We start from the raw sequence: 26482 nt of genomic DNA, 5'->3' as shown, positions 1-26482 counted from the left end.
TAAATCTTTAGTACCATCCTATCCTATATAAAAGGTTAATATGCAAATTGTTCCCTTGACCAGGAGTTCAACTGGGGGGTGGGGCCAGCCGGACAACCATCTGTGGCCCCACCCCCTGGCCCAATCGCCTCTGATCAGGGCAGGCCAGCCAGACCCCACCTGTGCATGAATTTGTGCACTGGGCCTCTAGTCAACTATAATTGTAAAGGTCTGCTAGGTGCTAGCATTCTTAAGCTAGTGGTTTCACTAATTAAGGACAGGAAAAAGCCCATTTTTTCCCCCCATCTTGTGACAGGTTCAGTGAGACGATCAAAATAATTACTATCCTGATATGAAGATCTAACATTCAGCTTCAAAATAAAACAGCAATGATTTTCTCTTAAGTGGCCTCCAAGTGAAATGCACAACCACTATGGATTTAAATCATACCCTACAGCCTTGTGTTAACTATTTCCATCCTGATTCCTCTTTTCCAAGTCTCACTCACTCACTGTGCTTTCTTTCACCTGCAAAGTGCCCAGACACATCGAATGCACTGATGTGTCAGCTCCTATCCATCCCAAGCCCAGGGCACACAAACATCGGTAGTTTCATCTGAGTGGTACTGGTTACAATCCTACCAGGTAGAGTTGTCAGAGGGCAAACATCATGTCTTATGTTTCTTTGATGGCCCCACCCTCACGACACAGCACCTAGCACAGTGTTTGACACACTGCAGCTCTTTAATCTATGAAGCGCATCAATTAAATCTTCGGTGCAAAGCTTTTGCTAATTTCCCAGCACAGGTTAGCTCAATTTCATAGAAGTAGCCTGTAATACTGAAGCCAAGCCACAGTAACTCTTTCAACAGTAGTATATCATAAATGTTAAATCCTAGTGTTCCTCTCGCTTATTAAATACTTAGTTGGTTAAATACAGTATAGTTTTTTTTTTTTTAATGCCTTTATAAACTTCTTGTGAGAACAAACCGAATTCTCCCTGACAGCCCAGAGCCGACTGAGCACCTATTGGCCACATTACTTTCTGGCCGTGTCAGGCAGTGGAGAATGACCTTTAGTCTTGACTGAGACACAGCCCCTGATCCCTACGTCCCAAGCCCAGACCAAGTACCCAGAGAGGGAGGCAGAAGAGCCAATACACCTGCTGGGGACAGTGCTGTGCAGAAAGTTCTAGAAACATACATGTGTGAGGCACAAGACCTTTATTGCCACGGGAAGCGGGGGCACTCACCCTGCCTCACCAACAGCTGAGAGTCACAGACACGCAGACTTCACATAATAAAGTACAACGCAACGGAGGGAGAAATGGCCCCTTGGACCGTATTGGCTGTAATACCGAGGTAACCAATTGACCTTGTTCAGTGAAAATACCTCTAACACAATGGGGAAAAAAACAAACACCAAACTGTTATAACATCCAATTCATATATACAATTCAAATAAAAATATATATTATTTGCTTCAATGTATAGCAAATTTAATATATTAGTGTTTATACAATAAAAACTGTATTCTACTGAAATTTTTCTTGTGCTTCCCTCTTATCACTAAGCTTGAAAGACCAGAAACGTCTAATACTTAAGGAAACTTACTTATGGACTTAAAGATGCAGTTTGCTTGGCCATGAAAGATAAATATTAGTTGGAAGATTACAGCATCTTTAAAAATTGTTGCTTATTAAAATGTACAAACTTCAACTGTAAGACACAATTTTTAAAAAAACCTACACAATTTCTCCAAATAGATTAGAATACAGGAAACGTTTCATGAAACTACTGAGATACTAACCAGTTCTATGGCTAATATTAAAAACGGAATAACCTATTTAAATCGTACTCGTACTATTTCTACACACAGTGAACAAGACAAGCACAGCACTCAACCTCCAGCTAGCATCGGAGCTGCCAGGTCCACGAGAAGCTCTTCAGGGGGGAAATGCTCTGGTTCAATGAACTCATGGGAGGGGCAGCTTCGGATAGGACAGGCGCTGTTCACTGGTGTTTCTGTAGAAAGCCAGTCTACAAACCAAAGTGAAAAAGCAGCTGTACATGTGACAGTGACCACAACTCCAGCACAGACATTTCATCTAGCATTGGGCTGAGGAGTTGTAGTATAACGGATTATGCCTTAATATAATATTTTTATGCAGTTATGACCTAGAGCAGAACTGAAACAAAAACCACACCTATTCCAAGTCAATCTGCTCTTCTTAGCAATATCGGGGTTTACATGAATCTGGAGGAAGCAGGTAAAGCTGTCTAATACCTTCTCCTCCTAAACCAACAGAAAAAAATGTAAATTTCTTACAGTATTTGTTTTCTTAGTATAAGCTCCAATGTGAAATTCTCGTAAGTGTGCAGGTACATTATAAACATGGAAGCACATCTCCCCCCTGCCCCCACGCATATACACACAGCCCATTAATTAAATAGGGGGAATTAAAACAGAATTTCAAGTGAAAATGAATTTTAAAGAAAAAAACCTGCATTCACAAATCTGAAAGTTGTACAAAAATGAAATTATAAAATAAATAATTAATCGACTAAACCGCCACAGAAACATGCCTGCACACGTGGATGTAGTGACTCTGCCCTCCTGGGAGGGGCTGGGTGGGGAGACCTCCCAGGGAGAGTCTAGTTTCCCCAACTGCAGAGTGTCGAGAAGAGCTTCTGGACATAAGACAGTACTTCCTTTATTATGTTACAGCCTTTGTTAACAGTCACCATCCGGGTCACATTTAGGGTTAACTTACTATGTCTTAATCTATTTCACACGCTCAGAAACAGCAATGTTTAAATTGAGGCTTGTACCCATCGTCAGCTTGTTTCAAGGTCTCTGTCCCAGTAACAGCTTCCTATGTCTGCCACAGTTTAAGTAGCGATCATACAATGCAATCTGGCAACAAGGCTAAGAAAGATTGCCTTCTGTGCTTCTCGTCTTTTTAACTTTACTCCAGTACTGATTATGTGTGTACATGTGCCTGATTAAGCCAGCAAAAAATGACACTTTACTACTCTAAATGACAGTTCCTACTAAACAAAATCAGTTTCATCAAATATTAAATCCGCAATATTTTCCTTGGTTTAAACCAGGTGCTTGCTAAATTCCATTTCTCCAAAGTCACTGCTACCCTGCCAATAACTACATTACTTAAACTTTCTTTATGACTGCAAAGATTCTAAACTCTGACATATAAAATTTACGCTAAGTACGCTTAAAGTAGACAATGAAATTTCAAGTAAAATAAACTGTATCCATATCTACTGGACCGAACAGGTCTCAACATCTACATTTTACTTCTATAAATTACACAAACACATTGTACATTCTTAAATAAATGCTTACAATATTACTTTGTAAGCCTTTCCACATAAAATGAATTACACAGGAATGTGAATGGATCGATATTTCTATTACAACATTCTCTCTATTTTCTCTGTTGTGGCTGTTGCTTTGTCTTCCTGGCTTCCAGAGCACTGTGTCAGTCCTTACGCTTTGGCTATGAAATCTGTTTGAGCTGAATGAGGCAACATTGGTTATTAAGGCTTATTTCTATGATGGAGCATTATCCTTAAAACTGATGCCGTTTCCAGAGAACAGTGGGGAAATCACAGCTATCTTGAATCTTCAGGCTCTGTTTTGATGACTTTCTTCTCTAAAGTAAAAGCGGAGTGAGGGTAGTCTTTTAAAATCCCCAGGCTCTCTGCATAAAGAGGGAAACACCAAGTGTAAGAGACTTTAAATCAGTGGATCACAAAACAAACTCAAACAAACGTGCAAAACAAGCCCCCAAAGTCCACAGCAAACAGTATTAATAATTCATAATTCTGCAATTCCATAAAACTTTAATGTTTACAGGGAGCTGTGAAGAGCTTGGACTCTATATTTAAATTCCATCTCTGCCATCTCAGGGCAGTCACCCCTCTCTCTAAGCCAGGGGTCCTCAAACTTTTTAAAGTGGGGGCCAGATCACGGTCCCTCAGAGAGCTGGAGGGCCGGACTATATGAACTACTAATTCCTACTGTAACACCTCGGCTGCGCTCACTGCCCAAAAAACCTGGCGGGCCGGATCAGACTCCTCTGCGGGCCGCATGTGGCCCGCGGGCCGTAGTTTGAAGACCCCTGCTCTAAGCCTTAGTGTCTTCATCTACAAACTGGGGATAATACCTCTATTGGGCAATGTGAGAGTTAAGTCAGCAAGTGCACGTAACGCATTTATCATACAGAACATACTGGCTTTCGTTTAATGCTTGGTCCAATGTGGTAAGTAAAATATATAAAATAAAACCAGTCACTCATACACAACTAAGTTAATAGCCAAAATATTTACTGTCAATGAAAAAAAAAAATGAAACAGAAAAACATCTTTTGTGTTTAAACATGAAACTATTTTTAAAAGTTTCTCTAGCCATGAAACATTTAAGTGGGAGAAACAGGAATAAAAGAATGAAAACGCATTCATAAGAAATAATTCCTTAGAGTTAAGTGTGTACAGTTATTTGAATCTCACACAAACACTACAGAATGACAATAAAATGTAACAGTTATACAAAGTACTAATACTGGGGGCTATATATACACACACACACACACACACACACACACACACACACATCTGGAAAGGTAACCAATACTCATAGTTTATCTGAAATTAGGTGGTTCCATTTATGAATTTACCCTCCCTATACAAAGAAGTGGATTTTAAATTCAGCAAAGAGAGTGATAAAAATAGTAGCTACCATTTGTCGAATTCCTATCAGCCAGGCAGTTCATGTAACTGTCTTGTCTGTCCTCATAACCATTCTATGAGGTGAAAGAATTTCTGTTTTACAGATGAAGCACCTGACTTCAAGTGACTCTTAATGTTACTTTACCTCAGAGACTGAATGATTCCTTTGCATGGTATCATCTCTAGCAATATAACTCTGCCCAACTCACTTCACTTGGGCAAGAATATGTAAACATCTACACTAATAATAGGGTAATATGCTAATTAGACCAGACGTCCTTCCGGACAAAGCCATTTTGGCGGGGCCAAGCCAGAGGCAGTTAGAGGTGATCAGGTAGACAGGGAAGAGCAGTTAGGGGGATCAGGCCGGCAGGAGAGATCAGTTAGAGGAATCAGGCTGGCAGGCAGGTGAGTGATTAGGAGCCAGAGGTCCCGGATTGTGAGAGGGATGTCCAACTGCCGGTTTAGGGGACCAGGCATCCCCTGAGGGGTCCCGGAGTAGAGAGGTTGCAGGCCGGGCTGAGGGACACCCTCCTCCCATGCATGAATTTTGTGTACCAGGCCCCTAGTCTAACTATAAATAAGGAACAGCTCATCCTTTTAAGGAGTTCAGTTTACTTCCAAACTACGAACGCCATCCCCACGATGTATCTGCATGGCAAGTTTAGCTTCTGATACACAAATTTTCTCAGCGAAGAGCAAACATGGAATCCATCAACTTCATATTGTGAAAAGCCAGAAAAAAGACAGTTATGAAACTCAAACCAGCCATTTATAATTCGGTATAAAATTTTGTATTAGAGTCACCATTCATGTGATAGCTAATCAAAATTATATCAAGCCCTGACTCAAGCCCAAACTGGTTTGGCTCAGTGGATAGAGTGTCGGCCTGTGGACCCAAGAATCCTAGGTTCGATTCCGGTCAAGGGCATGTACCTTGGTTGTGGGCACACTCCCAGTAGGGAGTGTGTAGGAGGCAGCTGATCGATGTTTCTCTCATCAATGTTTCTAACTCTCTATCCTTCTCCCTTCCTCTTTGTAAAAATCAATAAAATATATATTTTTTTAAAAATCTCAACCTTCCTGAGTGTAAAAATCAATAAAATATATATTTTTTTAAAAATCTCAACCTTCCTGAGTTGTTCCCTGTCAACTCTTTGGAAGACCATGGCCTCAAGAAGACTGGCCATTATTATGGCCATCTCTTACTCCCAAGGGGAGAAAAACTGACTAGTCACATTGTTAGGGCTCGCCAGTGGGAGGTGAAGAATAGAATTTAAAGATGCTGTATTCAGTGTTTCTCTCTAATCATATCCTGTTCTCACCTGACGAGTGGGACTTGGCCTCACTGGGGTAAAGTCTACTCAGCTCCCCATCCATCACAAAATGCTGGGGCTGTCTGTTCTGTAGGTTAGGTATTCGGAGATTCAAGGGTCTTTCTCCTAATGGGAAGAAAAAGAAAGCAGCATGAGTAATATTAAAAACACACCATGGTTTTTCTTAAAAATAACTTCCACAAACTGCCTCAACACTCCTTCAGAAAGGAGTAAGGAAAAGTCCACAGGCAGGCACAGAAGAATCCAGTAACAGTAGATATAGTCTGTGAAAGAATAGGGGAGGAAAATGGTAATTCTTACTAGTCCCAAGTTTACAATTCTGCCAGACATTTTTAAGAACCAATCACAAACTAAACAAAAGACTGAGATTCTGAGTAAGCGCTCACCTCTGGTATATAATACATCCCCTGTCAGGCATTTTCTTACTAGTGTGACCATTCTGCCATGGCCTATCGTGAACTACATAATAAATACTAGAGAGACAGAGATGGCTCTAGCCAACTGTTTATAATTAAAAACAATAACAGGAAAACCTATTGCAAATCTGTGAAAAAATAGAATTATCACAGACATGGTGAAAATGCCTTATATAACAAATATATCCTATATAATAAAACCTTAATATGCAAATTGACTGAACAGCGGAATGGCCGGTTGCCATGACACGCACTGACCATCAGGGGGGCAGATGCTCAATACAGGAGCTGCCCCCTGGTGGTCAGTGCACTCCCATGCTTAGCCAGAAGCTGGCAAGTGCAGTGGCAGTGGTAGGAGCCTTTCCTGCCTCTGCTAAGGACCCCTTGGGGGGGTGTCTGCCAGCGGGCCTAAGCCAGCAGTTGGACATCTCCCAGGGTCCCAGACTGCGAGGAGGCACATGCCAGGCTGAGGGGATCCACTGCCCCCCCCCCCCAGTGCACAAATTTAGAGCACCAGGCTTCTAATCCTGTCATAAACCTAAATCTATCACACTTAGCAAACTGCCACCCCCACTGAATTATCCTGGTGTGACAAATTAGTCATCAAAATCTTTCATGAATGCTTTTGCTTCTTAACTCTGAAGTCTTCACTGTCACGGATGACTGGAGAGGTTAAACAAGACCTCAACTAGAAAGTTTCTGTAACATTTAAAAGGGGAAGAGCATTCTCCTCACCATTGTGACCTGCTGACACGGTAATATTTTATTCAACAGTGAGATGGTGCTTCACATGGCTTTCCCACTCAGAAGGAAATCTTATCTTCCTGACAATAGTAACCACTCTCCAGAAAAGTATAACAGTAACATATAAAAAAGAAGGTCCTAGCCCTAGCCAGTCTGACTCAGTGGAGAGAGCACTTGCCTGCAAACCAAAAGGTCCCAGGTTCGATTCCAGTCAAGGGCATGTACCTCTGTTGCAGGCTCCTCCCTGGCCCTGACCCTGGTTGGGGCTCGTGCGGGAGGCAACCAATCGATGTGTTTCTCTCACGTAGATATTTCTCTCTGTCTTTCCCTCTCTTTTCCACTCTCTCTGAAAATCAATGGAAAAATATCCTCGGGAGAGGATTTAAAAAAAATAAGGCCCTAGAAAATTACCGTTTCTGCTCACGCACTACCGCCATTTGAAAGTAGGGGCCCTAGACCCGCACTTTCGTCCCGTGATCTCCCTCCACTGGTTCGATCCCCGAGCAGCAGGCCTTCCTTGCTCCCCGCTGCCGCTCAGTGCCTAGGAGCGTGCCTGGCACAGGGGAGACACTAACACACATGTTGAATGAGTGGGTGACAGTGACCTGAGATTTTCTTCATGTGCCAATAAGAAAAGAGTGAAGTAGTTTTAAAAATGGTAGCTATACTCATAAACCGTAGCTTCCTAGGCCTAAACGATGAAAAGGACACTTCCCAGAGGGCACACCCCACACGGCTCCCAGCGGGCCTGCGGGACAGGGTGGCACGAAGAGTGGCAGGACGTCTTCTAGTCTCTCCATTCTCATCCCGTTTCCTCAGCGCTCGGGGCTCTGTCCCCTTTAGGAAGCATTCACCACATTCTCTTAGGAACCCAACGTCACACATTCCACAGACAAATCTGCTCTTCAGCCATAAGAAACAGGAAGTTGTCATCTTTAAAAAGTGATAGAAACCCCCCATGGAATCCACTTCTTTGAGAACAATGGTCAACGCAATCAGTCCTCTGCACCCAGGGGTTCCGCATCTGCGGACCCATAGCAGGTCACAAATATTTGGAAGGGAAAGGTGACGCTGTTGCTGACGTGAAGTATGTAGTTCGATTTACATGGATGCATCTGTACTGCACACATGAAGCCTTTTCATCATGTCATCATCCCCTAAACATTAGCGTGTGACAACTATTTACATAGCATTTCCATCATATTAGGTATTATCAGTAACCTAGAGATGACTAAAAGTAGACGGGAGGGAGGGTGCACGTAGGTTATATGCCAATACTGCGCTGTTTTATCTAAGGGACTTGAGCATCCAGACTCTGGTGTCTGCAGGGGGACCTGAAGCCAATCCCCCTGTGGGTACCCAAGCTACTGCACTATTCACATCTCCCATTCACACCACCCTTCACAAAATACAGATCAACTCTACGTGCAGCTGTTATTTAGGGATGATAAGGTTAAAAAAAAACAAAAAACCCACACAACTTTAAAAATTAGATTTGCAGAGTGAATTCCTTCCCTTTTTGAAAAAAGGGGCAATTGGTAAATTAATTTTGGTAGAGAATCTATACGATGATCTCTTAAAAATATCAAGATTTAAAAACCAGCAAGGTTTTGTCTCTCTTTGAAGTGCACCAATAGCAGGGTCTGAAGGTGTGGCCGGGCTAAGCAAGCACCTTGTCCGTCGGAGCTGTCGGAGGCCAGGCCGTTGGGGCTGTGCTCCTCTGAGCTCTGCCGGTACAGCCCCGCGGACAGCCGTCTCTCGGCCTGCTGCAGCCGCTCGTAGCCGGCCTGCGTGCACAGGAACTCCATCTGCTTCGTCACTCCCTTCTCAGGCTGCTAGTAAGAAAGCAAAAATAAAATCAGTAACCAAAACATTCTAGATTTTTTTAATGGTCTGAAGATGCCAATTTCAGACTCCCGCAGATATATTTAGAATTCATTAAAATTAGTTCACACTTCATGTGGCATACATGTTCCATAAGTATGCAAAAGAAGAAAACCTTCTTGCTCAATCCAACAGAGAGATTTCCAGTTCAGCTCAAAAGCAAAATAACCTCAGCTCTGTTTTCCCAAGTGCCGAGTTCTCTGGAAGGGCTTTTGAGAAAGGAACCTCAGTGCAGCGGCAGCGTCTGCTAGAAGCTGCTTCTAACGGGTGGAATCTTGGCATTTTTATTTTAGGATTTGGCGCTACACAGACTCTGGAATGATGACAGTATTTTGGGGGAGAAAGTGTAAAACGGCTGTCTAGAAAAAGAAGATGCTTCCCCTAAAATTCACAATGCGGATTCTGCAGAAAAGCATCAGTGCCAACGAGGACCTTCACCTTCGTCATGGAATGAAATGGCAGTGTTTTCCAACTAATCATAAAATACATGTTTTCAAACTCGCAATTAGTTGGCTAAAATAAAAGTTTATCTCTGTGTGTGTTTTATAAGTTCCTTCTCTTTGTACTGCTCTAAATTATATAAATGTGATATTCAGAACAGTGTATTGATGATATTTTGCTAAAGAGTAATAGTCAAAATATAGACTTAAGCCAGGCGAGTGTTGCTCAGTGATTAAGCATCAACCCATGAACTAGGAGGTCATGGTTCAATTCCCAGTCAGGGCACATGCCCAGGTTTTGGGCTTGATCCCCAGTAGGGGGCCTGCAGGAGGCAATCAATGATTCTCTCTCATCATTAGTGTGTGTGTCTCTCTCTCCCTGCCCTCTCTCCTTCCTATATGAAATCAATTCATGTCTAAAAATTATAGACATGAATCATTACTATGCTATATAAAAGAGTAATATAAGGAAACTGCTGTATAAAATAATTTACAAACAATCCTGATTCGCAATGGTAAAAATCAATAGGTGAAATATATTAATTCATAGAATAGGATACAAGTTTTTCCTATTTTTCTGAATGCTCATAAATCAGATCAAAGGAAATCATAACTTCAATTCGTTTGAACTTGTTATTAATTAACTGATAAAATTTCAAAAGAATTCTGAGTAGGAAATGTATTTTTCATGCTCTTAATGTGAAAAACAAAACTTGGCACCACTAAATCTGACCAGAAGCAGTCATTGGGGAGAAGATCAGCAGGAATAAAACTCACAGTACTTTCCAAAAGGTGCTGTCTGCAGAAATGACGTTTTAAAATGTTAATTTCCGTGTACAGAATGAAACAATAGCAAAAGTACCTGAAGCTGCATATTAATTTAACAACTTTTATTACCCATTAATTGAAATGACTTAACAAAAGCTACAAAGTCGACTATTAATATTTTATTGAAAACTAGTACTATTTTATCTCACACATAATCAGCATGGCTGTTTTACTGGTATCAAATTACTTCTTTTGGGTTTTCTTAGGTAGAAAATCTATTTTACTTCCTACAAAACTACAAAGAAGAATAAATAAGTATCACTGTATCGGATTCTGCTCAAAAAGATTCTGCTCATAACCCAAAGCAAACCAAGTTGTTATTGCTATCTTGTTGACACAGCTGTGATTGGATGACATTTTAAGAACCAGAAATTAATTCAGTCCTTGGATGCTTAAAACTGGAGCCAGTTGAAGCAGCCGTTTACTTTCCAACCCACAGCTCTTCTTACGAGTGTTAACGTACGTTACCTGGGAACCGAGCGCAGCGAGCTCTTCGCCCTTAGCTCTGGCCTGCTGGAAGAGGGTTTGCACGGAGTCCTGGAAATCCGGAAACCCATCCTGTAGATCAAAGAATGAGTCCATTCTTACTTAGGATTTGTAAATAAATAAACATATGATCTAAAGCTCAGAAAATAAAGCAAAGACAACCATCTTAAGTAAGATTTCAATGTACAATGTTTCGTCTCAGTCTTGTGTGGTAGAACTACCAAAATTCTTTTTGTAACCCAAAAAAAAGCATACATGAAAAAAAAGATTTATACATCCACATCATTTTACATTGGAAGGCAGAATTCATGACCAATGATGATAATGGTTATCTAACTCTTCATATAACATTTCATCTAGCAATCTGCTTGCTTAACCACTATCCCCATATTGGACATTTAGATTATTTTCCTTATTTTTGGTTTGAAAAACACTGCAAAAACCTTCCCATGGAAATAGCATTTCACATAGTTCAGAGATTCCCACAAGTGGAATTACTGCAGAGATGAGCATTTTTATGTTTTCCACATACTTTCTACAGGGGCCTTTCACTGATTGCCATATCATCTGTAATAATCTATAATAACAAAAGCATAATATGCTAATTAGACTGGACAGCCGAACAACCTTCCGGACATCCTTTCGGACGACCTCCTGGACAAAGCCAGGGCTGTGAAGGCTGAGACGAGCCACCATGGACCGGCGGGCTGCAGCGGGTGGGCAGGGGGAAGCCCTGGTCCGGGTGCTGCCAGCAGCCAGAGGAAAGCCCGGTCCAGGGTCCGGAGGGAACGAATTCCAGGCATTAGGTCTCGAGTAAGAATATATGACAGTTCTGGCCAGCACTAGGTGGTGTTGCTTTCTCAGTTTTTGCCAATTTATATTTTTGTTTTGATGTTCAAAAATTTAAATTTTATATACTGTAGCTGCAAATAATTATTTTATTTTGTGATTTCTTCTAATGCTATAAAGTTTAGAAAAGCATTCTGCTTTAGAGATTTGATATTCAAATCTACCCTCTAGTTTTTCTAAGCCTTTATTGTATGTGTGTGTGTTTAACTCTCCAACCCATCAGGAATTTATTTTATTAAATGTAACATGGTAAAGATCCAAAGTAAGTTTTCTTTAAGGTGCTACCCAATAGTCTCCATCTGAGTTCTGAAGGATTCTTCCAGGTCGAGTGTGATTTCTCCTGTGCCTTCTCCGCCAGGCAATGGCGCTTTGGAATTAGAAGGACCTGGGTCCATGTTCCAGGTCCACCACTTACCCTGTTTCCCTGAAAATAAGACATCCTCCGAAAATAAGACCTAGCGCATGGAAAGATAAGACATCCCCTGAAAATAAGACCTAGCGCAACTTTGGGAGAAAAAATTAATATAAGACACTGTCTTACTTTCGGGAAAACAGGGTAGTAGCTCTGTGATCCAGAATGAGTGCCTTAACTTCCTGAACCTTCGTTTCCTCTTGAAAATAAAGACGAGGAACACCTGAGCCCAGCAGTCCAGCCTTCTTGTGGTCTCCCACAGCCTCTGGCAGGCAGGCAGTTCACTGTGGTGGGAAACTACAGGGTGGAGGAGCCACCGTCACTCATGGCATACTAGGCAGTCCCGGGGACCCAACAGGAATGGCTCAGAAAGGAAAGGGAGGCCAGGCCCAAGAAGCTGGGCTCTTGGAACCCTGTGTGGGGCAGGTCTTCGGTTATGTCTCTCAAGTCTTTCCCCAGGGAACCAGAGTACCATGTTGGAGCCCTTTACCTTCATGTCCTATTCTTGGCTGCTGCCTTAACCACAGCACTCCCTCTGCGTCTGAGCACAGAAGACAGGAGATGCAGGGTGGGACGCTGCGTGTGACCTCACTACTCTCACCCGCCCCCCTCCAACTCCCCACTGAGAACTAGCAAGCTGCCTCTGACTCGCTCCAGCAGATGTTCTCAGCCTCACACGTGCATTTTCCTTTTTTCTACTCACACTTTCTATATGAATAGCAGATTGTAAGGCTTCTGTTTTCTGATCCAGAGGGGAAGAATCAACATCAAATTAGACCAGCTTCCTCTTCAACAAGCTTAGTAACAGCGTAGGTGGGTTCTGATCCTCTTCCTCTCCCTCAGCTCCCCACCCACCCACCCACCCACCCATGGGAGCTGCTGGCAGATGTTTCCTCTGAGTCTTTCTTCTTTAAGCCCCAAGTCTCTGACTTTCTGGCCTCGATGAACAAACTTCATTTCTTTCATCCACTTATCTCTGATGGCTCTGCACTCCCAGCCCACACAGGATCAAGAATGCGGTCCCCTCCCATCTCTCTGCCTGGTCTCCAGCAATTTCGGTGGAACAAGAGACCTCACAGATGAGATATGAACAGTAACAGCCCATGTAGTCAGCTACCACACCGGTCCCGAGACCGGCTCTTACATGTTCTTCCCTCTTCCTAAGATATCGCCTGTAACACTGGAGGCAATGTGTCTTTATGTGTCTGTTATGATGTTATTTCTATTTTATCAACCACACATAACATTTCTTTTTGTTCACTGTAAAAATTATAATTTTAAAATGAAAAAAAGTCAGCAACTTGGCATGTATGTTTATTCGTCATTGTCAAAGACTTCGGAAAAATAAAGATGAAAAGGAAGACAAAAAAAATTCTCATTAATTTGGACCCAGTAATTAGGACTGTTGTATTTTACAAAAAACTAAGCTTATCTTTTTATTACTTTTGTTAAATAGAAAACCAGGAAGCTAAGAATCCCAAAAGAAATATTCAAATGAAATAAGATTAACAAGTTTGTTAAAGAATTCTAAAATCTAGTTTTACTTACCAAGTCCTTTGTGTCGGTCATATATTCTGGACAAACTGGTCTCAATGTTCTCTAAGCACTCAGTATTTTCTTATCTCTCTGTCTTTGCCCATGTTAGTCTAGCTCTGTAATGCCCCTCCACTTCCAACCCACATTTCTACCCTCTGAAATCCTACCCTTCTTTCTAAACCCAGCTCAAATGATATCGCCTCAATAGAACTTTCCCTAATCTCTTCTCATGCCAGAAATTTCCCCCTCCTCAGCAGCCACACAAAAGGGAGATACAAACAAAGCACTAATACATGGGAAAGTCTTAGGGGAGTAGTAGTGATCCTATAAAGCCCATACTACTAACTCAGCCTCAGCTTCCCAAACCAAATGAACAGTTCTAGCACCTCTAATTTGACTTAGAGTACACAGAAAAATGTAGGCAATGACTTATGCCAACACTGTATATTTTGAAAAGAATCCTATATAATAAAAGTCTAATATGCTAAGTGTCCAGTCCTTTGTTCAACGAATCAAAGCATAATATGCTAATGATATGCTAGGGCTCCTCAACTGCTTGCTATGACATTCACTGACCACCAGGGGAAAACAGTCAACCAGTCACTATGACTTGCACTGACTACCGGGAGCAGATGCTCCAACCGGTAGGTTAGCTTGCCGCTGGGGTCTAGCTAATCAGAACTGAGTGAGACGGGCCAGACACGCCCTGGAGCCCTCCTGCAGTCCCTCCTCAGCCAGCCAACCTTCCGCATCCCTCCCTGGCCCTGATCATGCATCGATGGAGTCCCTTGACCTGGCCTGCACCCTCTCTCAATCTGGGACCCTTTGGGGGATTATCAAAGAGCCAATTTCGGCCCAATCTCACAGGCCAGGCCGAGGGCCCCCACTAGTGCACAAATTTATGCCCCAGGCCTCTAATTACACTATATGTGCATGTAAGTAAGCACACATATATACAACACACATGTGCAATGAAAGATATTGATATCCTACAATACACGAGTAGAAAAAAATTAAGTAGAAAAAAAATTAAAACATATAGCCCTCGCCAGTTTGGCTCAGTGGATAGAGTGTCATGACACCTGCAGACTGAAGGGGCCTGGTTCAATTCTGGCCAAGGGCACACACCCAAGTTGGAGGCTTGATCCCCAGTTGGGAGATGCGGGAGGCAGCCAATCAATGATTCTCTCTCATCATTGATGTTTTCTCTCCTTTCCCTCTCTGAAGTCAATAAAAATATATTTAATAATAAAAAAAACAACAACAACAAAAAAGTAAACTACTGTCCTAAATTCAAAGCTAAAGTCCTTATTTATTTCTGGGAAACAAAAATCAAGAGTTTAGTGTCTGTAAGAGCATTTAAAGAAGCTTGAGACTGATTAGTCACATGTTTTATTTAGAAAGGGTTAGGATTATTATTCACAGTAAAGGAAACACTGATTATCTTAATTCTAAAATATATTTTTATGGATTTCAAAGAGAAAAGATAGAAAAATCAATGATGAGAGAGAATCATTGATCAGCTGCCTCCTGCATGCCCCACACTGGGGATGAAGTCCACAACCCAGGCATGTGCCCTGACCAGGAATCGAACCATAACCTCCTGGTTCAGGGGTCGACGCTCAACCACTGAGCCATGCTGCCCGGACGGTCTTAATTCTAAATTCAAAACTATTCAAAGAGCTTTGTGAACTGCAGTAAATCAATCAACCAACCATACAGAACTCTAATTCCATTACCTCTAGCGGAATGCTTTTAAAGGGACAGAAGGGCCACATCTACCGCTATGTCCATACTCCAAACTCCTAAAAGGAAGCTCAGCTCTGGCAGGTATGGCTCAGCTGGTTGAGCACGTCCCGGGCACCAAAAGGCTGCCGATGGGCTCCTGTCCGGGCGCAGGCCTGATGGCAGGCTCATCCTCACAGAGGCAGCAGATGGATGTTGTGCTCTTATCATTGGTGACTTTAGAAGTCAAAGAGGCTTATCCACAGCTACTTCATCTAGCAGATTTTATTAAGTGCCTATCAAGTGTAAATCACTGTTCTACATTCAGTACTAAGATATACTGGATAGACAAATAAAAGCTCTATTCACATTTAATGGTGCAGACTGATAATAAATTTAAAACAAATATATACTACTTCCAGATACTGGGAAGAGGTAGGAAAACAAATTAAACAAACCACGAGAACGAGTCTATGTGATTTTGGGGCTAGGGTGTTCCTTTTAGAAAGGGAGGCAGTGGAGTCAGAGGAACAAAAAGAGCTGTGGTAGGAGATGAGGTCAGGGAAGCCAGCCAGAGCCAGACCACGTAGGGTTTTAGATGCCTAAGGGAAACATGTAGATTTTATTCAGGGTATAGTAGACAGCCATTGGAGAGATGTACGCACAAAAGGATTTATTTTTAAAAAACATTTTATTTATTTATTTAAAATATATTTTATTGATTTTTTACAGAGAGGAAGGGAGAGAGATAGAGAGCTAGACACGTCGATGAGAGAGGAACATCGACCAGCTGCCTCTTGCACACCTCCTACCGGGGATGTGCCCACAACCAACATACATGCCCCTGACCGGAATCGAACCTGGGACCATTCAGTCCGCAGACCGATGCTCTACCACTGAGCCAAACCGGTTTCGGCAGAATTTATGTTTTTAACGGGTGACTGTGGCTTTGATATAAACGAAGGACTGTTCTAATACAAACGGATGCTCAGTAAGGATAACTTGATGGTAGATATTTAGGGTGGTCAAACACAGCTTATTTGCTTTAACTTGAAATTCAGTAACGGGTGGCTCCGAGCACCGAACCCTATCTCCTACCCAAGAAAACAAGGAGGGTGCCACTGGGCTTCAAAATACTCCTCTGCCACCGGCTGACCTCAGAAAGGACAGCAGCCCCGCCCTCTTCACAGGGAACACATCACAAGACCCCCAGCGGGTGGCTGAGAGCAGATAGCACCGAATCTTATATGCTGTTTTTTCCTACATATACATTTCCTTTATCAAGTTTGTAAATCAGGCACAGTAAGAGATGAACTACTAATAAAGAACAAGTATAACAATATCCTGTAGTAACGGTTATGTGAATGTGGCCACCTCTCCTCCCTCCTTTCCAGTAATTTGTCTATTTTTCAGCCTAACCCTAGCCCGCAATCTGATGACCATCCCTTACTTGCAGGAAATGGCTGGTGTGCGTCATTTCAGGAGACCCCTCACTGAAGTCTTCGTGTTGGCTCAGTGCTTTCTGGTGTGACACTGCCATCAATTGAAACACATTTTCTGCTCATGTCTTCCACCCACGAGTTTAATGCCTTTTCCGTCTTATCTAAGCACTTATCTCGCACTGTGGCCATAACGTTTGCTGCTTAAGGTACAACAGCAAAATTAACACACATTTCTTTTTCCTACCCACAATTTCACAGGTAAAACAATTTGTTCTGATTGTAGATCTTAGCAACATCAGCATAGGATTTTTTTTTTCTTTCCTATGAAGTTGAGAATTTTCACCTTTTCACTTAAAGAAAGCTTTTTTTTAACTGCTTCTCTTTGGCGTATCTGAACGGCCAACCTCACTACCCTTGCCTTCAGCTTTCATTATTAAGTCCAATACGGGCTCCTTGCACAGAAGCACCGAGATGCGGGCCCATGACTAATGGGCAGGAGGATACACAGCCCGGGTGCTCTGGACAAAGGGACGTCTCTCCTCTCCGGCGGGAAAAAGCAACATCTCACCCATCCTCAGAATGGTGCAGGATTTAACACTGTGAATGGTTATTTCTGGGATTTCCCACTTAATATTTCTGGACTGCAGCTGGCGGTGGGAAACTGAGACCATAGGTAACTGAAACCATGGAAAGTGAAACCATGGCTGGGCACGGGGGAACTACTGCATTCGACCCAAATTAAGGAACAGAGTTCTGAGACCATCTGAGAGTTCTGAGAGCCCGAAGAGAAGCACATTTTTCTTGCTTACCTCCCACCTTCCCACTGGCAGGTCTGAAATCAAACATGGCCCCTAAAAGAGGCTTTAATTACAGTAAAGTGTCTATAATTTACACCTACTAACTTGTCATCTCCCTCTATAGTTAATGTAAAGAAATGAAATCTTAGCTCCTTTAAAAATATTTAATAAGGTGACTTACGCTGTAAATAAAATTAAAAAAGAAATAGCGTAACCTGTAGAATTTAAAACCTGTAAAAAACACCTATTTACAAATCAACCTTTGATAAACCAACTGGACATCAATTTGATCATTGTTGTTTCCTTCTAAGAACTTCCTTAGGATCCTAGTTAATGACCATAGATACGTCAAAATAAAAAATTATATATTGCTTTTAAGATACTATATTTCATATTTTTCACTAGTTTATGGGACCATCCTTTTTTTTTTTTTTTACTTTAAATTACTAAAGCAAACATTATTAACATAAGAAAAGAAAAGAATATTATCATACCTCCACTTTAATTCTCTTCGGGGATAATTCATCTCGTTCTCCACATTTTGACCTGAGAGGAATGGGGGAGCGAGAAAAACTTGAGAAGAAATTTTATTCTAGAGACATCTTAATCTATAAACTTCCAACCTGACACCAAAAATAAGACATGCATAACGAATACTGAAATGAGGAAAACTAGGTTTTTCATTTCTAAATTAACATTAAAATATGCAGATGCAATTATATTATACATTTTTAAAGACCACCACTTAGAATTTCCCACATAGAAAGTACTCAATGAGTATATAATGATTATCCCATAATGAACAAGGAGAAAAAAATTGAGGATTGTATTCCATAATATCCCTTTATGGGTCAGTAGAAATAATTTAAGACAAAACGACAACAGTGGCCATTTAAGATGAATACTTGAAGCTACATGAGATTAAAATGCTTTTTATCTACCTCCCGACACAACAATGCACTTCCCTTGACCTAGAGACCCCTGTGCTGGGACCTAACCCTCAGAGGCCCTCCACAGACATGCCACTACTACTGCCACTTAAACTACGGCAAGCCATCAATTCTGGTACGCTTCCAGGTAAAACAGGGGTGGGGAACATCTGGCCCTCGGGCCATATGAGGCACAAGAAATCATTTGGCCTGGCCCTGCCAAGGCATCGGGGTGAGTTAATTAAATGTATGACCAAAATTAGCTGGCTAATTTTTAAGTTGATAATTTTGTATGTCCCACAAATGATGTTTTAAACAACCGAATGGCCCTGGGCAGAAAAAAGGCCCACTCCTGATATAAAAGATGTTAAAATGTCAAAAAACGTAAACTGCAGAATAAATAAAATAAGATATGCATAATGCTATTTACTGAGGTATTATTTATAATGAAAAAGACTAGAAACAACTCAAGTATCCATCAATAGGGGACTGGCTAAAAGAATCATGATACATCAATGTAAAAAATAATGAGGAAGATGTAAATGTACTAATATATACAGAGAAAGACCTCCAAGACATCCTATATAATAAAAGCCTAATATGCTAAGTGTCCGGTCATCTGTTCAACCAATCAAAGCGTAATATGCTAATGGTATATTAAGGCTACTCAACCATTACTATGATGTGCACTGACCACCAGGGGGCAGACGCTCTGACCGGTAGATTAGCTTGCTGCTGAGGTCCAGCAGATTTAGACTAAGCAAGATGGGCCAGACACACCCTCCTGCCTGCCATCCTTCCTGCTGTCCCTCCCTAGCCACCCCGATTGTGCACCTCGGCCTGACCAGTACCCTTTCGAAATCCGGGACCCCTCAAAGGAAGTCAGAGAGCCAGTTTCAGCCCGATCCCGCAGGCCAAGCAGAGGGACCCCACGGGCCTCTAGTATTAAAATAAGAGCAAAATACAGCCGAAACCGGTTTGGCTCAGTGAATAGAGTAGGGGTGTCGAACTCAATCAGAGAAGGGGCCAAAATCTAAAATCCAGCCTAAATCGCGGGCCGAATGGTTTACTGAACAGTCATAAACTGACAATGTCATAAACTGACAGCGGAGTGCAGTGATGACAGCGCGGTGCGGGCCACATTGCAAGGCCTGGCGGGCTGGATTTGGCCCGCGGGCCTTGTGTTTGACACATGTGGAATAGAGCGTCGGCCTGCGGACTGAAAGGTCCCGAGTTCGATTCCGGTCAAGGGCATGTACCTTGATTGAGGGCACATCCACAGTAGGAGGTGTGCAAGAGGCAGCTGATCGACGATTCTCTCTCATCAATGTTTCTAACTCTCTATTCCTCTCTGTGAAAAATCAATAAAAATAAAATAAAATAATAAAATAAGAGCAAAATACAGAATAATGTAGACACATGCTACCTACTGTGTAACATAGTGAAAAACGAGAAACTATATATTTTTTTGTATGTACATAAACAAAAACTGCAAGGTTATAAAAAAAACATTTAAAAAGCTATCTACATGGAGGAGAAAAACAAGGTAAAATGAGACAGGAATGGGAGTGCAACTTTTTTGTATTACCTATTTACATAATTTTGTCTTCTAAATTATGTAGAAGTGTTATGTATTTTGAACTATATTTAACTTAAAAAAGAAATACAAATACTACAAAACAAAAACAAAAAACAAAAAACAACAGCTAAAAACTGTTGAAGTAGTTGCCTCTAGTAGCCATCCATATTAAGAAGGGGAAAGCGAGAAAGGGGTGAGCAGGAGAACTGCTGAGTTTCATTGTAAACCTTGTGCACCTTATGACTTCTTAATTCATGGACACGTATTACTTTGATTAAAGAAAATTGTTTAAATCAATCAGAAGGAAAATTTTGTATAATACAGTAAAGAAATTTTAAAAAATCACTAAGTCAGCTCTTGATGAGCCAACTCCAAAAAAAAAATTTTTTAAAATCTTGTAAGTAACCCTATAATATCGCTGTATTCTTTCCCTGTTCATTTAGTCTGCATGATTTCAGTTGTCCCTGTAAATGTGTGAGCTCCAGGGGTGGGAAGCGCTCTGAGTTAGGAATGACCACAATGCCTGTGAGGGGGTATTCAGACTCGGAGGCGTGTCGTCTGAATTCCAAGGCTGCATCCCCAGAGACTGTGACGGATCAGGGCTGAGGAGGTGGCTTTCCAGCACAGGCTCTGTCACTGTCCCGTGGGTGGCCGTCTGCAGGTGCGCAGCAGCAGGGGCATGCACCAAAAATGGGCTCTGGGAACCAGAGCCCACGGGGAACCAAGGGGGCAAAGTCGAGGGGTACGGCACCCAGTGCTTAGAGCTCAGGCGAGGAGTGCTTACATTACATTTGAGAACCACCATTGTTTTGTAACATTAGTGGTTTTTTTTTTTCTTCCAAACACATGTTCCATATACCACTTGCTAGTAATAAAAGCATTTTCCAATTTCCCTTAAATCCTGGTCAATGGATTCTTTTTACTTATTCATCTAATTTCAAACATCTTGCAAGAGGAACTAATCTGCTTCTTCCTCTGAGCTCAATTTCATATAGTGAGTGGTGTACAGATCCGTCTATAAATGCTGACTGACTAAACCCCATCATCACACTCACAACCCAAGCATATGCATGAGAAAATGTCTGAAACCCGGCAGAACAATGCCAGGGAACTACTGTTTTTAAAGAAAGATAAAACAGAATTAAACAAAACAAAATAAAAAACATTGGCAATGTTTTTTGTTTTGTTTTGTTTTAATGTTTTTATTGATTTCAGAGGGGAAGAGAGAGGGGAGAGAGATAAAAACAACAATGATGAGAGAAAATCATTGATCGGCTGCCTCCTGCAGCCCCACACTGGTGATCGAGCCTTCAATCCAGGCATGTGCCCTGGCCAGGAATCAAACCATGATCTTCTGGCTCGAAGGCTGACACTCAACCACTGAGCCACGCCAGCCTGGCTGGCAATGTTGTGAAAAGTCACTTTACTACTTAATTCTATAGAACTATCATCACACTGTTTCAGAAATGCTCATTTATGTACTATCAATGGGTTGGTATTCAGGCTCTACTTCTCTAAAGCAATGCAAAAGTGCTGCAGTGAGTTAGACTTACTTGGTGGTTCTGTAAGTGTATTTATAGGTGACTTCTCGAGAAATCTGCCTCGCCAGTGCAAAAAGTTCATCCCTTCTCGTCAGGAGGGCATTATCCTTCACACACAGCTGAGCAGCCGCTTCGTTAACAGTGAGCTGCATATCAACACAGTTTTCAAAATTAGAAACATTTCTATTTCAGTTTATCGACATATAAAACATTTAACTTAAGAATAGACTATAAGCATGTCATATCATTATATAATAAAATCAGAATTTATAAAAAAAAATCAAGGTCTTTATTCCCAATTAGTCCTAATGCCTAATTTCCAAAGAAAATCAAGAATCGATCATCTCTCAGAACTCAAAGTAGTCAATAGTTGCCATAGGTTTACTTGTTTACGTGCTTTATTTATTTTTGGTCAGATGTGAGAGTTTATGGGAAATAAGGTAAAGCAAAATAAAAAGTATAAGATGTCCTGCAGCTCATTTTTCTTATGAAAAACCAAGGGATATGACTGTGTGATAAGGTGACAATATTCCCCTAACTAAAAGGGCGTGTGCATGGTCTAGGAGATTTTTTCTCAATGTGAACTGACATAAAAATTCCTCAAGGAATAAAAATTAAATGATTTTAGTTAAATATCTACCAAATCACTTAGAATAGTTATCACAAATTAGGACTATGGTGGAAAAGCAAGGTCTTAGAGTTGCTGACAGTCACCTAATTCTATTCTTCCACCTAAGAGTTAAACATTGCCAATACAGAGTTACTAGTTGACCAAAAACACTGTAGTAAAATTTAAAATAGCAAATGTTATCCAAAACTTAAACCCTGTAATTGTTTTATAAGCTAGAAAAATTGTTTTCACATAACTTAATTTAAATAGATGTAGGGAATTGCCAAAGGTTAACATTAGATTTATTTTAAAAGCAAGAAATATACTTATTCAAGGCATGATTGGGGCAAAGAGAGAATAGGATTTGCAGGCAGACAGGTCTGAGGTAAGTTCTGCTCGGTCACTCGCCAGCCATGGGGGTTTGGACATGTGAAAACTCAGAGTCTCAGTTTCCCCAGGGCCCAGCAGGGTATAGCACCACCTCAGAGGTCAGGGCGTCACCAGGAGGTAAATGAGTACACACAACCAAAGAAAATAACTCTTCTTTTTTCTTTTTCTTTTTTTTTTAAATATATATTTTATTGATTTTTTACAGAGAGGAAGAGAGAGGGATAGAGAGTTAGAAACATCAATGAGAGAGAATCATTGATCAGCTGCCTCTTGCACACCTCCTACTGGGGATGTGCCCACAGCCAAGGTACATGCCCTTGACCGGAATCGAACCCGGGACCTTTCAGTCTGCAGGCCGACGCTCTATCCACTGAGTCAAACCGGTTCTGGCAAGAAAATAACTTTTCAATATAAACCGAAAACAATGTTCTAGCATTCCTTCCATTATCCTACCAGGAACTAAGAAAAACAAACATAACATTCTTTGTTATTGGATTCTGGCTCCAATAAACCAAAAAGGTAGACTGAACTTTCTAGGCCCTCAGGGAGTTTTCTGGTAAAAAAAAAAAAAAAAAATGAGGCTAGAGAAATAACTGTAGCTCAGTCCAAGTTGTAGTAAGAAGATGATCATCAAACTTCCCTATCAAAAATGTATTTTCTGTTCATGTTTTATAGATTACATGCTCCCAGGCACTAATAATTAAATCAACAACGATTCTATTTTAACAAAATGATACAAATACCCCCAAACAGTAGTCGCAGACTGGATCACAATGCTAATTTGTTTAAATTCTAAGTTTCTAATTTTGTTAAAGTATGAAGTAAGATATTCTCCCTAATTGTTTTACTTACTCCTCCGCTTCCTCTTTCCGTGGATAAAAATACCAAAATTCCATTCATAACTTCATGTAAAAATTTTCTTAAACTTAGCTTTCTATCATAACCAGACTTAAAAACTCTCTTTGCTGGGAGTTAAAATTATAACCTTTAACAATCAAATGATTGTGTCTTTGGGTTCAGTGTCGTCAGCATAAAAAGCTGGGTGAGTGCTGGGTGACAGGGAGGCTCTCCAGCACACAGGGAGCTGGGTACCACGCCTGGCCCCTCTCCCGGATAACAAAAATTTCTGGATAAGACAAAGGGGAGGAACATGATCTTAAATACATCGGTGGACCAGTAAGACAGTAAGGATGATTCAGGTCAAAATGAATGAAGACAGTATCTCAAAGGAGTACATTAGGGACAGTTACTAAACCAGATGAACTTGAGCTTCAACTTTCACAGCCTTGTGGGGCTGGTGAGAGCGGAGGGAAGAGTGGTGAGAGGAAAAGTGAGTGTGGAGGGTACACTCAGGACCCATCCAAGGTGAGGAGTTCAGCCCTCTCCTCCATAAAGCTGAAATCACTAAGCACTGTACACCCAATGAAGGCTGGCTTGGAATGCACCTGCACCCCCAGGGACAGGGCAGGGGAAATTACCTGTCTTGAACCATGTTACAGAGAGGGAGAGAACAGCGATCTCCCTCGAGGCTTCCTGACCTCAAATCAGCCCTCATATTTCAGCCCTAATTCACACTACAGAGGCTGTGATTTTTTCCCCACAGGGTCCCAGGGTTGTAGTGTGCAGAGTACAGATGCCTGGTAATGTCAAAAGCAAATAACCTCTAGAAGAATCCATTTTCCTCCCAGGCCTCAAAATATTCCCACACTTCCAAGAAAAATGAGTTCATCGACAGAAATCATAAAAGATCCAAACACACACATACACACCACACACACACACACACACACACAAAAACACACACACACACACACACACACACACACACACAAAAAAAAAAAAAAAAACACCAAAGCATCAAAAGCAAAAACCAGGAGAAACAACAGATAACAGGATCAGACCCTTAAATACTTCATTTAAAGAAACAAAAGTTGAAAATATGACTAAAGGGTACTATAGTAAAACAAACAAACAGGAAAATGGAGAAATCAGAAGGAGAGAAGAAATTGGGGCAGAGGCAAACAGAAGATTTCAAAAACAGTCAGTAGTCAGATAACCATTAAACTTCTAAACACAAAAAAGAAAACCAAAAGTCAAGGAAATGTTATCTACAATTACTAAGGGAAAATAACTGACAATATAGAATACCCAGGATAAATGTCAATTAAGAATCAGGGCAGCCCTGGCCAGTGTGGTTCAGTTGGAGCGTCGTCCCTTCACGGAGAGGTTTGAGGATCAATTCCCACTCGGGACATATACTTAGGTTGAGGATTTGGAAAAGCAATCAATCTATGTTGCTCTTTGACACCAAAGCTTCTACCCACCCCCCCTCCTCTCACTCTAAAGAGTCAATAAGCATGTCATGGGGTAAGGATTAAAATAATAATAATAATAATCAGGGCAAAATAAAAATAATTTCTAGTGGATGGGGAAGGACGGAGTTTGCCATCAGCAGACCTTCATTAAAGGAATTCTACATGATGCACTTTAGGCTAAAATAAACTTATTCCAGATGGCCAATCTGATATGAAGAGTTGGGAAGGGGAAGAGATACAAAACAATTCAATGGAAATAAATTCAAATATTAGTCACTATAATAAATGTAAATGAACCAAATGTTCTAGTTAAAAGACAAAGAATATAAGACTGGATTTAAAAAACAACTACTACTGGTATTTATTGTACTATCTAAAAGGCACACTTAATAGTACTTTCTTTTAAATCCCTCAGGATTTCATAACTTCCACCAAGTTTTTGAATGGTTACTACTTTGGGAAAAAATTCTGATTTATAAACGTCTATCCTGAACTACAATATTGGATCAGATTCATATACTAGAGTTGCAAGTAACTAGTGGTGTAAGTTTCCAAAGCCCTCACCCCACATCTCAGCCTACTAGCATTCATTTTAAGTGCCCCCTTATTTTGGGAAAACCACCACAGTTTTATTACTTAAGTACCATCTATACCTCTTTATCTAAAGCAGCAAACAGCCCCTTAGCAAAGCCAACTGTGAAATTATTTGTTTTGGATATTTTAAAAAAGGTTATAGTGGGTTCTTTTTTTAAAAATGTGAGGTCGATTTGGTTTATTAAAATCATCTCTTTCACATACTTATGCTCTGATAAAAAATACAAGCCTTTCATCAAAACTTTGTGTTTCATCTGCTGTTTTAAAAACTATATGAAAGCTGGATTAAAGCATAAAATAGAATTGCCAACAAGTTATGCTCTTTGTTTTCTAATACTGACAACCATATAGCCTTTTAATAGGCTCTTTTATTGACTCACAGGGAATGAAAGTGTCCAGGTATTTCCAAATTATAAACTAAGTGTACTTTCTAGCTCTACTTACAAGTTCTCGAGAGTCAGTTATTGTATGGCAACAATAAGGCATAACATCTGCGAAAGGATACGCCCAAAATAGATCAAATCACAGGTTCACTGTGACTAAGTACTTTTGTTAATCAATTCTCTGATCTTAAGCTCCAATATACACTCATATCTAAATCTGGAGAGTATTATACTAAGTTAAATAAGCCAGCCAAAGAAAGATAAGCATCACATTTGGAATCTAATGAATAAAATAGACCCAGAGACTTATTGTGGAAGCATGGAACAGTCGGAAGAATCTCAGAGGGAAGGCAGACAGGGGAGTGGGTGGGAAGAGATCCACCAAAGAACTTATATTCAAATGAGAGGCCCAAAATTGGTGCACTGGGCGGGGGGAAGGGGAGGTGGGGGGTGTCCCTCAGCCCAGTCTGCACCCTCTCCAATATGGGACCCCTAGGGGGATGTCACGGGAATCAG

General features: G+C 41.1%; 1 protein-coding gene across 4 annotated transcripts in view; it reads right to left on the bottom strand.

Annotated features, from left to right (window-relative positions):
• Positions 1 to 1184: 1184 nt before the first annotated feature.
• NAB1 (NGFI-A binding protein 1) overlaps positions 1185 to 26482 on the bottom strand; it is a 37668-nt gene continuing 12370 nt past the window's right edge. For 3 of the 4 annotated variants that reach the window (XM_084892164.1, XM_084892163.1, XM_084892165.1), the window contains 6 exons: positions 21687 to 21820; positions 18120 to 18171; positions 10847 to 10936; positions 8899 to 9061; positions 6055 to 6171; positions 1185 to 3702 (listed from right to left, as the gene is read on the bottom strand). In XM_084892164.1, coding sequence (XP_084748290.1) covers positions 3614 to 3702; positions 6055 to 6171; positions 8899 to 9061; positions 10847 to 10936; positions 18120 to 18171; positions 21687 to 21820 — 645 coding nt within the window. In that variant the 3' untranslated portion in view covers positions 1185 to 3613. The remainder of the gene's footprint in view (positions 3703 to 6054; positions 6172 to 8898; positions 9062 to 10846; positions 10937 to 18119; positions 18172 to 21686; positions 21821 to 26482) is intronic. The other variant, XM_084892166.1, reaches the window with a different exon arrangement.

Source organism: Pipistrellus hanaki (genome assembly GCF_964339955.1).
Source record: "Pipistrellus hanaki genome assembly, chromosome: 8".
NCBI classification, from domain to species: Eukaryota; Metazoa; Chordata; class Mammalia; order Chiroptera; family Vespertilionidae; genus Pipistrellus; species Pipistrellus hanaki.
This window is presented reverse-complemented; position numbering and strand designations above follow the sequence as displayed.